The sequence below is a fragment of the Poecilia latipinna genome, unplaced genomic scaffold, assembly GCF_001443285.1.
Source record: "Poecilia latipinna isolate Pla-1442-1.1 unplaced genomic scaffold, P_latipinna-1.0 Scaffold2923, whole genome shotgun sequence".
Taxonomy (NCBI): domain Eukaryota; kingdom Metazoa; phylum Chordata; class Actinopteri; order Cyprinodontiformes; family Poeciliidae; genus Poecilia; species Poecilia latipinna.
In genome coordinates, this window is record NW_015115539.1 from 48478 (window position 1) to 59450 (window position 10973).

At 45.1% G+C, this 10973-nt stretch overlaps 2 protein-coding genes across 2 annotated transcripts in view; both read right to left on the reverse strand.

Annotated features, from left to right (window-relative positions):
- ahcy (adenosylhomocysteinase) overlaps window positions 1-7853 on the reverse strand; it is an 11252-nt gene extending 3399 nt beyond the window's left edge. Inside the window, exons 1-4 of the mRNA XM_015022050.1 lie at window positions 7690-7853; window positions 5993-6183; window positions 4899-4974; window positions 4672-4824 (exon numbers count right to left, since the gene is read on the reverse strand). Coding sequence (XP_014877536.1) covers window positions 4672-4824; window positions 4899-4974; window positions 5993-6183; window positions 7690-7717 — 448 coding nt within the window. The 5' untranslated portion in view covers window positions 7718-7853. The remainder of the gene's footprint in view (window positions 1-4671; window positions 4825-4898; window positions 4975-5992; window positions 6184-7689) is intronic.
- A 1473-nt stretch (window positions 7854-9326) lies between these two features.
- The window catches only part of LOC106939601 (charged multivesicular body protein 4b-like), a 5654-nt gene continuing 4007 nt past the window's right edge, over window positions 9327-10973 (reverse strand). The window contains exons 3-4 of the mRNA XM_015022052.1: window positions 10764-10890; window positions 9327-10681 (exon numbers count right to left, since the gene is read on the reverse strand). Of these exons, the coding sequence (XP_014877538.1) occupies window positions 10617-10681; window positions 10764-10890 (192 nt within the window). The 3' untranslated portion in view covers window positions 9327-10616. The remainder of the gene's footprint in view (window positions 10682-10763; window positions 10891-10973) is intronic.

The window sequence follows — 10973 nt, forward strand, 5'->3', positions numbered from 1 at the left end:
GCCGACTGACCCGGGTTCTGGTTCTGGATGGTTCCCCAGTTCAAACTAAAGAACCTCCAACATTAATAAATTATTTTTCATAGCATGAGCCAAACTTTGGCTTCCAGCCTCTTGTTGCCGGGTCGGGCACCAACCTGCCTCCGGCCCAGGTCCGTCAGAACCGGCCCATTCTCGCCCTGGACGCAGTCCGGCAGCTGGTTGGCGCGCCCGTCGTCCTGCGCGGCGCCCAGGTTGGCAACAAGTTGGGCAAGCTGGCTCTGGTTCAGCTGCAACGCATAGACAGGGAGACATGAGGCGCTGCTGCGACCCGGTTCTACTGAGGGATTGGCAACTGGACCGGACCTTAAAGATATGACACAGGTTCTCCAGGGCCCGGTCCAGGAACTCGTGGGTCTTCTTCAGGTACTCGCCGCTGTCCTCGGGCTCGGCGCCGGGAAACGCGTTGCTGAGGTCGGAGGAGGCGAGTCCAAACCAGGACAGGAAGGAGCCACCAGCCGCCGCCTCGCTGGACTGATCCGAGATCCGCTTGGCCGTGTGGCGGGCCTGCGCGATGATCTGGATCAACCTCATGACCTGCAGGGCGAGCGGTGACACGGTTAGCGACGTGCCAGGCCAAACAGACCTGAAGCGGAGCCGCCGGTAACTCACCGCTCCTCGGACCTCGGAGCCAAACATCTGCTTGTACTGGCAGTCCTGTCCTTCCAGGGAATACACGTGGCTCTTCACTTTGAACGCCGTGTCAGTCACCATCCGTTGCCGTGGTGACAGGTAGCTGCCCCCCTGGCCCGGCGTCAGGTACCCGCGGGGCTGCCGGTGGGGCAGGACTTGCTCCGGTTCCAGAAACAGCTGCTCACCTGGAGAGGAAAAGCAGAAACACAAAGAGATGCCTGATTAGGCCTGTCACGATAATAAATTTTGCTGAGCGATTGTCTCAAAAATTATTGCGATAAACGATAATATTGTTTGAAGACCATTTTAAACTGATGTAATGGTAATGACATAATAATGCAAGAGATGTCCTGCCAAAAATAGATACACTTTATTTTCAAAAGAAAACTAAACACTGGGACTGGTAAACTAAATAAACAACCAAAAACAAAATGGACTCTCAGTCTCTGTTAACAAAAAAAGCACTTGAATAAAAACTGTAGTTTTTATTTCCAAAGTGGAAATAAAAACTACATTCAACCAAAAGAGTCCAGATTATGAAGTCCGTCTACTACATTCATCCTTCAATAATCATTAGATTTAGATGGAGAATATGGGCACATCGACCACCTGATCCAATACTTCACTCCGACCTGTAGCCCAGTTCACACTACTTTGCCCCGGTTTTCCCCTCAGGACAATCTCAGAAGGTCCAACGATGCTCCTGTAGTGTGTTCCGACTGATCGGGTCCAGTCGGTAGAACCGCTCCGATCTAAATCAGGCATATTCAACATGTTGGATTGTCTTGGCCAGTTTATCGCTGCAGCCTGTGGGTTTTCCCCGACTGGGAGCGAGAAGGCAGCCTGCTGAATGTGACAGGCAGCCAATCAGAAAGCGCGGATTCCCCTCCGCCTTTCTGAAGGGAAAACATGGAGAGGAATCCCAAACAGCTGACACGGCACAGCGAGAGTCCAGCAGACATGGAGATGATATGTTTATTCAACATTTCATGAGGAATACCCACAGAAATGACCAGGACAGGAGTTGGAGTGAACTTGCTACTGCAGCTGATGAACCCGGTAACTTCTCAGCTGTTTATTACCCATTATTATTAATGGGTAATAATGATGAGGCTATGCATTCAGCCGCGTTCGTTCACTTTGATATAGTGGGTTTTTATGGGATTTTCTGTCTGAAATCTGAATGTCGGTGAGAGAAATCGGTTCGTGTGGTGTAGCTCTTGCTGTGTGGCTGGACATACAGCACGATTGAACCCGGTTGAACCCGTTATACTTACGGTTTGTCTTCGGCTAGTGCGTCTCTTAGGTTTTGAAAACGGGCCGACGGTCGGCCGACAGTTCTAAGATCATGTAATGTGAGCTGAGCATTAAGGAAACGAGGAGGGGAGTCAGTGGAGAGCACCGAGTTGAGCCCGTTTTCATTCAGTGTCATCAACAGAAAGAGAAAAGGGCAGGAAGAGACGATAAAGCCGACAAATTAAAACGAGGTCGATAACTTTCATCTGTCGTGCGATTCATTCATTTATTGTTTATCGCGACAGGTGTTAAGAATTATAAAAAATAATTACATTAAAAGAATCCAAACAAATCCTGTTGAGATAAATGACCTTCCTGATCAAATTAAATACCAAAACATAAATTACAAAAAAATCTCTTAGAATGTTCTAATTTAGTTTTCTGGCTTTTCGCAAACAGAAATAATTGTTTTGATTCTGACCGACCTGAAACCACAAAAATTTATTCAGATTCAACTTCAGACAGCGAAGAAGAAAAAACGATTCACCGTCAGCTGTATGTAAATATCTGGTTCAAAGTGTAAATAACGTTTTGATCCAATAGTTCATATTACAGTGGAGTACATATCAACAAACCTGATAACTTTATGCATTACTTTAATAGTGCACAAGTTAAACTTTATACCATAAAATATCTGAAAAATAAAATATCTGGCAACCAGATTTGGGCCAAAATAGAAAAAAAAATATGAGAATAAAGTCATAATAATATAACTTTATATACTCTGTCAAAAAAATAAAATGTTAGCACAATAAAGGCGCCAATATACTCGGGCGCTCTGGCCGCGGACGGTTGAGTCTTCATACTGAGCTACTGATGACCTGAAATTCTCTCGTGACAAATTCTTTATTTCACACAATCTTAATGAGAACTAGCAAGTTTGATGAACTATTTGGGCGCCTAGCTCCGTTTCTCCATCCGAGAAGCTTTAACTCGCCTCTCGGTGCGGACAGAGAAAGGCAGAGACATGTCGGTTCATCCGGCAGACCGAGCCGCTGCCCGAGCAGCGCAGCTTCCTGCTGCAGGCAGCGGAGCAGCAGGGGGCTTTAGCTGCAATCAGGGATCCATGCAATAAGCTTTGAATGTTTATTATGTTCTAAAAGCACAATTGTGATCGGTGTAATAATTTGTGCACCAATCGAAAATGAGCACATACCCGATCATTGTTCGTTGCCGTTGTTGGGAGAAAGAGTCAGACTGAACTTATCGGACCAGCTCTCTGCTCCGCTGCATCTGGGACGACGTCTTGGTTTTGTTCTCAAAATTCACCATGTCAATATTTGTGTGAATATATAAAGCCTGCTGCTGTTGAGTATTTTTGCTTACGTGTCCATCACGTCCCCGTGACAACTTTATGTTGACTTTTATCATGTTGGTCTGAACATTGAAACAACATGAACTCGTATAACCCTGGTTATACGAGTAAAGTTATAGTTATCGACCTCATCAGCCCGGGGTCGCATGAAAACCAGTTGGATGTTAAAACTGTTTCCACCAGGCAGTTTACTGTGCGACACCGAGTTCGCGGTCAGAAACATCTGTCCGGCAGACGGCCGCTTCGAGTCCCTGCGGACTGAAGTACGCCCGAGTACATTGGGGCCTTAAGACCTGAGCTCAATATGGAGAACAAGAGTTGAAACACGAAGCACCGAGTTAAAGCTCAAGAATGTAAACGTAAATATTTCTCCTTGAAGAAGCTGAGAAAAATCATTGTTATTTTTCAGGCAGATTTAAAAACATTCCCATTCTGCGCTGCACTCCTCACCAGCAGGTGGCGGTAAACACCAGCTGTCAGCCCCCTCCAACTGACTGAACAACAAACTGGATTATAAGAGACACTGAGCTGAACCAGCGTTTACTTGGTCTGACCTACAAAAACATTTACTTTCCTTTTGGGATAAAGCAAACATTTCCTAGTGATTATTTTATGAAAAATAAATCTAATTATGCAGGAAACAGTTTCAGTTTTAACCTCATTTCTCTGTATTTCACTCGGACGCTTCAGTTCTGCTTTTATTTGAGAGCAGCCAGAGAACCTGGAGCTCCGACACGTTCCTCTGCTTTTTTACACTTTGTGCAGAATAAAAGTTAAATGGTTGACTTTACTGGGTTTTTTCAGCGCGTTACAGACATAAACATTAACTTGGCTGAACCTGGAGCTCAACTGCTGAGAAACGTGAAACTTTAGAGCAGGGTGTCCAAACTTTATCACGCGTCCAAAAGGACGAAACAGCTGAACAATGAACTAAGAATACCTTAAATAATTTGACTGTTGGAGAACGGCGTGGAAAGTATTCTAGATCCAAACTAAAGAGATCCGCCTTATTAAAACAAAAGTGAACATTTAAAGACAAAACAACTGAACAAAATGGTTCAGATTCTGATCAACAAAAATCTGCATTTATGTCAGTTTCTTTGGAAATGCTTTAGAAAAGTTTCATAAATGGATTAAAAGCTGGTCAATGTGCAGCGAAGGAGTGAAAGTTACTGGAAAGACAGAAAGAGTAAAACCTGATGATTAATGAGAAGAGGGTTAGGGTTAACCCCCTTTTCAAAAGGAACAGAAAATTTACATCAAACAGCCGAGCAGGAACTGCTGCCCGCTGCATCTGAAGGCAGGGGCCACACATGGCCCCCGCACCACACCTTGGAAACCCTGCCTTACAGGAATGAACCTGCACAGCCTGAAGCGGGCAGGAGGCCCACCTGGCAGCAGCTTGGGGTACTTCTGGTGCACCAGGTTGGTGAGGTCTCCGCCGTCGTCCAGGATCATGTTGAGCGGCGCTCCGTCTCTGAAGTACAGCGTCTGCTCGATGCACCACACGTACTCCTCGTCCGTCTCGCCCTTCCAGGCGTAAACTTTAAAAATAAATCAGAGGTCACTTCCTGCCTGCGCGCTACGCCGAGCGGCCACAGGGGGCGCTGTCTGGTACCTGGAACGCCGGTTTTGGCGATGGCAGCGGCGGCGTGGTCCTGGGTGGAGAAGATGTTGCAGCTGGACCACTGAACCTGTGGAGGGGGTCAGAGGTCAGAGGTCGGCCATGTTCACCTTTCACAGTTCAAACCACCTCTGATGAGATGACATCCACCTCCATTAATAATCAATAGAAACAGATTTATTGGCGAATCGATCATGTTCGCTGCATGTTTATCTTTTACAGTGCATCACCTGACCCTACACCTCAAAAAACTAAATCTGACCAAACAAACATCCAAGTTCAGTTCAGTCAGAAAAAATCCTTAATATTGATAATAAATGAGGACTAGTCCCGCTGGCGAATTACTTCACTCATCAAACAGATCATCAGTGAAATAACAGGAGGATTTTATCAATATTCATTATTAATGAAAACAAGCCATTATATTTTGTTACTTTTCAGTTATTTTTGTCTTAACTGAACTGAGATATTTGCTCTAGAAACTAGACAAAAATACTTGGTCAGATTTGGTGTTTTTCCAGAGTAACTCAGACTAGATTTAGTCACTCCAGATGAACTTAAAGCCAGAGCTTCCAGTGAGTGATTTCAGGCTGCAGCAGCTGCAGCAGCTGCAGCAGCGCCGGGCCGGTCCAACATGGCCAACTGCTTTGACCCGTTACAATCATCCTGCAGTTCAGGTTGGGTTCACATTCTGCTTAAAAACAGACCTGTTTGAAATTTTATGATTATTTAACTGCAAGTGTGTCGCTCACTGCTGCCACCTGGTGTCAGAACACAAAGGCTGCAGGTCTGAGGAAATGAATATGGACGAGGTTAGAACCCATTTCCTCTCCAGAAGTCCAGTTCTGCTCTGACACAGGCAGTTTTCTGGTCCCATCCTGCTGGTTTGGGCAGGATGGGACCAGTCCAGATCGGACAGACCCAGATGTGATAACCGCACAGCAGCCTTGAGGAGCAGAACTGAGTCAACATTAGATCGATATGCTGGCCCCCTGCAGAGCCTGAGAGCAAACAGCTGCCATAAACACAACAGAGCTCCTTCATTAGTTCAGCATTAACTCAGCCGGCAGCACAGGGTCAAAGGTCACCTCGGCTCCGAGGGCCGTCAGGGTCTCGATGAGCACGGCGGTCTGCAGCGTCATGTGCAGGCAGCCGGCGATGCGTGCGCCTTTCAGCGGCTTGGACTGGCCGTACAGCTCCCTCATCTTCATCAGGCCTGGCATCTCGTTCTCTGCGATGGCGATGGCCTTCCGCCCCCACTCCGCCAGGCTGATGTCAGCTGGACCCGACCGGCGCCGCCAGGGAGGACAACGGTTAGGAAACATTAACGACATCTGGCTCAATATTCAGAGGTTTTTCACTCGGTAAAAGCTTTTATTTATTCTCTTTCCTGCAAAAAACATCAAACTTTCAGCTCAGCTAGGAGGAATAAATCACACTGGAAAACGTTCAAGTTCACCAGAGCGCCGTCTGCAGGAACCTCACAAAAACCTCTTCAATTCAGTCACATTCATCCCAACTGATCCTGGTCATCAAGACACCCAATTACTCTTTAAAATGTTTCTATGCAAGTAAACTGAGAGGAACAGACATTTTATCAAACTTGGTCAGATTTGGGTCGGTCCTGACCGAGTCAAACACACTCAGAAAAAGTATCCTGTTCAGCCAAAACTCCCTTCTCTGCACCTTCATTTCACTTCTTGGCGTCAATTAAAATCCATTCTGCGCTGAACTAAATGACCAAACCTGACCAATGGGCAGCAGAAAGTTAACATTTACAAATCTGGCGTCACATAAACCAGTAAAATACTCTAACATTACTCCAGTGCATGAATTAAGATGGTTAAGTTTGATTTCTGCAGGCCTTTGACAGTGTTTGTTTAGACTTTGACCCCACTGATCATGTCAATCATATTTTGTTAGCTTCCAATCACATGACGATCCAACAGCGTCAATTTCAAATAAATTGTTTTGCTTTGCTGTTTTGTTGTTGCTTAACTGGCGCCAACAGGTTTTAATTTGCTTTTTGATTACTTTTGATGTGTTTGATCACGATTTTTCACACATCTGAAGCCATTAAGATTACATGTACAACAGAACCTGAAAAACACATTAAAACTATTGAAAATCATAAATAAAAGTATAAAAAACAGACACTAAGCGCGTATGGAGACCACGTGTTGTTACAGCTATGTAGCTACTCTCAGTCGGTGCAGCATAATCTCTGCCTGTTCTTGTCACTCACGAAGCAAACTGGCGGTGAAGCGCGAGGCATCACGGGAGATAGAGTTTACAAACACCGCGCGAGCAGTGGAGCGCCGAGCCACGGGCTGTGCTGATTAACTACATTACCCAGAAGCGTTTGGTGAGCTGCTTCAGGTACAAGAGAAGCCCATGCTGGGCGCGAGTACATGTCGATTCATTCTCACGACTGAACTACAAGCCTGTGAAATGTAAACATGAGACCCGGACTAATCATAAACTACAGAACTACCGAAGATTAATAAGAATGTGAAATACGCGGGGATGTTTAAAGTACAACTACACATTAATCTGTAAGGCATGCTAACAAGTGAACTCTGTCTGGAAAACATAAGTCCTAAGGCTAAAACCGGATTCGTAAGTAATATGCGAACATAAAGTTGAATATTGGGTTCTGTTAAAGTTTCTGAACCCGTCAGAACCAGTTAGAACATTCAACCTTAACAACTCGCCAGCGACTCGCCAACAAAGCTACTTCGGTAAATACCGATTAAACGGCGAGAAAAGAAGCGCAGCCACCTACCAACTTTGTAGGGCAGTTTCTCAGACATGGCTGTTCAGTGTAGTTTGGTTCCGAGGAGTCTGACTGAAGCTGCAGCCTGGCCGGCGTACTGAGGCGGAGAGGGAGGGACAGAAACATGACGGCTCGGTTTTTATCGGCCGGGCTTCGTTCAGGCTGCTCTCCGTAGCTGGGTGGCTCCGACGCGGGGATACTCTGGTTTTCTATTGGCTGGAGCAGCTCCCACCCCACAGCCGGGTAGCCAATCAGTACGTGAATTTTGACGTGGGGCGTTCACTGACTGTGGAAAATGTAGTTAGAGCGAGTCTGGACTGGACTCTGTCGGTGTTTTCAGCTGTTATTCAGTAAGCCTCGACACAAAAGTTGCAAAAATAAAAAAAAAAAAACAGTAGCGCATAGTTCTTCTGGGAGTATATTTAACGTTTAAAACCGAGAACATCTCTATTTATAACCAGTGATTCAACGCTTTATGTAAATCTCCCCGGTTTTGTATAATAATTTAACTCAAAATTAACTCCTAGGTAAAGCTTTCATTTCATTTCTTTGGACTGTTATTGCAGAAAAATTGTTACAAGTAGAAACATAGTCTTTGTATACGAGAGCTCCTAAATATAAGTGAACAACATTAGGAACTCTATTATCCATAAAGATGTTGGGAGTAGACCCTCTGCTGCTCCCCAATGAAAGGCAGTTGAGGCTTTAAGAATATGATCTGGATATGCAAAGGGTAGCTGAGAAAAAAAAAAAAAAAAAAAACACCAAGGAAGCAGTGAATATATTGCCTGCAGTTAATAACTCACTGGTGTCTTCAGTTTTTATACATCCAGATTGGTCTGGGAAGTAGAAGCAAACAATTTTTTAATTTTCTGTTCATGTTGTCTGTTGTGTTTTGCTGCTGCAGAAATGGAATTAATTTAAGACTGGTTTCCAACTTCATTTTTATGTTTATAAAACATCTAATTGTTTCGTGTATATGTGTGCCAAGCGTCCAAATGTCTGGTAATAAGACAATCATCTGGATCAGCCAAATGTATAATGTAACTTATACGTGGAAGGGGGTCAAAGCTGACCCACCATCTTCTCCACCATCATAAATTATGCAACCCAGATGTTTAAATTATAACTTTGCATGCAAGTCACATTTTCTGTAGCTGTAGTTAGAAAATATCAAAGAAATGCAACTGGTAAGACGGACGGTCTGAGTGTGACCTTTGACATTGAGCTGTAACATTATGCTACAGGTAATTTAGGAGCAGATGTAGAACTGCCAGCTCAGGTTCCTCTGGCTCTGTGAGGCCGAGTTTAGAAAACAACCAAAAACTTAAAACTATTTAAAGGAAACATGTTTTTATAGCAGTAAATGATTCGCTCTGTAAATGTTTGAAAATCAAAGTGGATGACAGAAACTGTCAAATCAAGAGTTTGAGCTTGAAAACAAGGAAGCTGTTGGTGGAGGTGTTCCTCAAGGATCAGTTCTTGGACCAGTTCTGTTTATCTATGGATAAATTTTTAAAATATCTTTGACCCGGAAATGAATTTGGGAACCACTTCGTCCACCAAGACTTAAAAAAAAGAGTCAAAACCATTTAATAAAGGAGGAACATTTAAAAAACTGGAAAAAAAGGTCCAGCAATGGCTGATTGAGAAAAAGCATAAAAATCTAATTCTTTTATTTGGAAAATCAGCAATTCTTACAAGTCATTGAATCCAAACTTTATTCAGGTTACCTGTGCTGTAGCAACAGTGAAACCGCTTGCACCACATAAAGTCTAGAACCAGCGCAGTCGGGAAGAGCATGTTGACATCTGAGGTAAAGTAATCCCAGCATATGTTGGAGCTTTTTACTTATAAATACAAAGAGCGGCTTGGAGAGCTGCAACGCTTTTATCAAAGTTTAGATCCGACGAGCAGGAGGAGAGGCTGCAGCCCGGCAGTGAGCAGAAGCTTGTTTCCATGGTGATTTCAGCAGGAAGAACGAGTCAGAACCAGAACCCATCGGGTCCATCAGTGAGTGCTGGAGCAGAGTTACACATAACGCCAGTCGTTAGGTAACCGCAAACCACAAGGCGCAGGAGGTGTCAGGCACGTTTCATTCAGCAGAGCAGCAGGCCAATCAGAAACAGATCAAACATCAACATATCAATTTACAGCTGAAACACGAAACCTTCCTTCAGGAGTTCACCTCAGTCTCATTTAATCCCAAACCGTTCAGCAATCTGAGGAGATTAACTCAGTGAGAAGAGCAGCAGCTCAGAGCAGAACGCGGCGTGTTTTTCCTGCAGAACATTCCGGTTGTTGATGAAATCACTGAAGCTAAATTCACATTCAGAGAAAATTTAAGCAGTTGGTTGATGCAACATATCTGTTTCAGAGATGTGTGTGAAATTTTAGATTATTTAAACTCTTGAAAGGAAGCAAAATTTTTCATGTTTTCTTCCAAATTGCTTTAAGGAAAATAAGACTTGAAGGTGTGGCTGAAGCGAAGCAGCGAAGGTTTCATGAAAACTTAAACTCCAGCTGTGCAACAGGAGCAAACGCTCCCTCAGTAATATGTGAATCATGGTTCAGTACCGATCCGACGTTCCTAAGACATTCAGCAGAAACGGGTTCATCATCTCTGCAGTGCAGCAGACTGACAGGAACATGGAGAGCAGCAAGATGGCCGCCACCGCCACGCCACTTTCTGTACAGGAGTTGATGCTTCACATTGCTGCAAAACAAGCCTGGCCCTGCTGCTGCACACACACACACACACACACGCGCACGCACAAACCATTTCCACAAACACGGTAGCCTCAGGCTCCTGGAGGACTTTTTGTTTCACTCAGAGAGGGAACAGAAGTCAGAGGTCGCTCAGCAGGAAGAGAAGCTGGGATGCAGAGCAGCATCAGCAGCTGACAGCCCCTGCTGCTCTGCTAGGGAAACCCCGCTTAGTTGGCTGCCCAGGCCTCCAGGTCGGCCATGTCGTCCTCGTCTTCCTCCACCTTCTTCTTGGCTGGAGCAGAAACAGAGAAGAGGTCAAAGGTGAGGCAGAGCGTCCAGCGCAAAAGCAGGTAAGTCTGAACAGGAAGTCTCACCTGGCTGAGAGGGAAGCGACGTGGACGGGACGCTGGGCAGAGACACGTCTTCTGTTCCCTCGATCTCCAGCAGGTTTTTATCCAGCTCTTCCTGCTCCAGCTCCTCCAGCTCCGCCATCAGCTCATCCTGAACACAGAGACGGGGATTAGGCTATAATCTGGACAGCGCTCCATTAGGCAGTAAATATGGCCGCCGCAGCGCTCCATTAG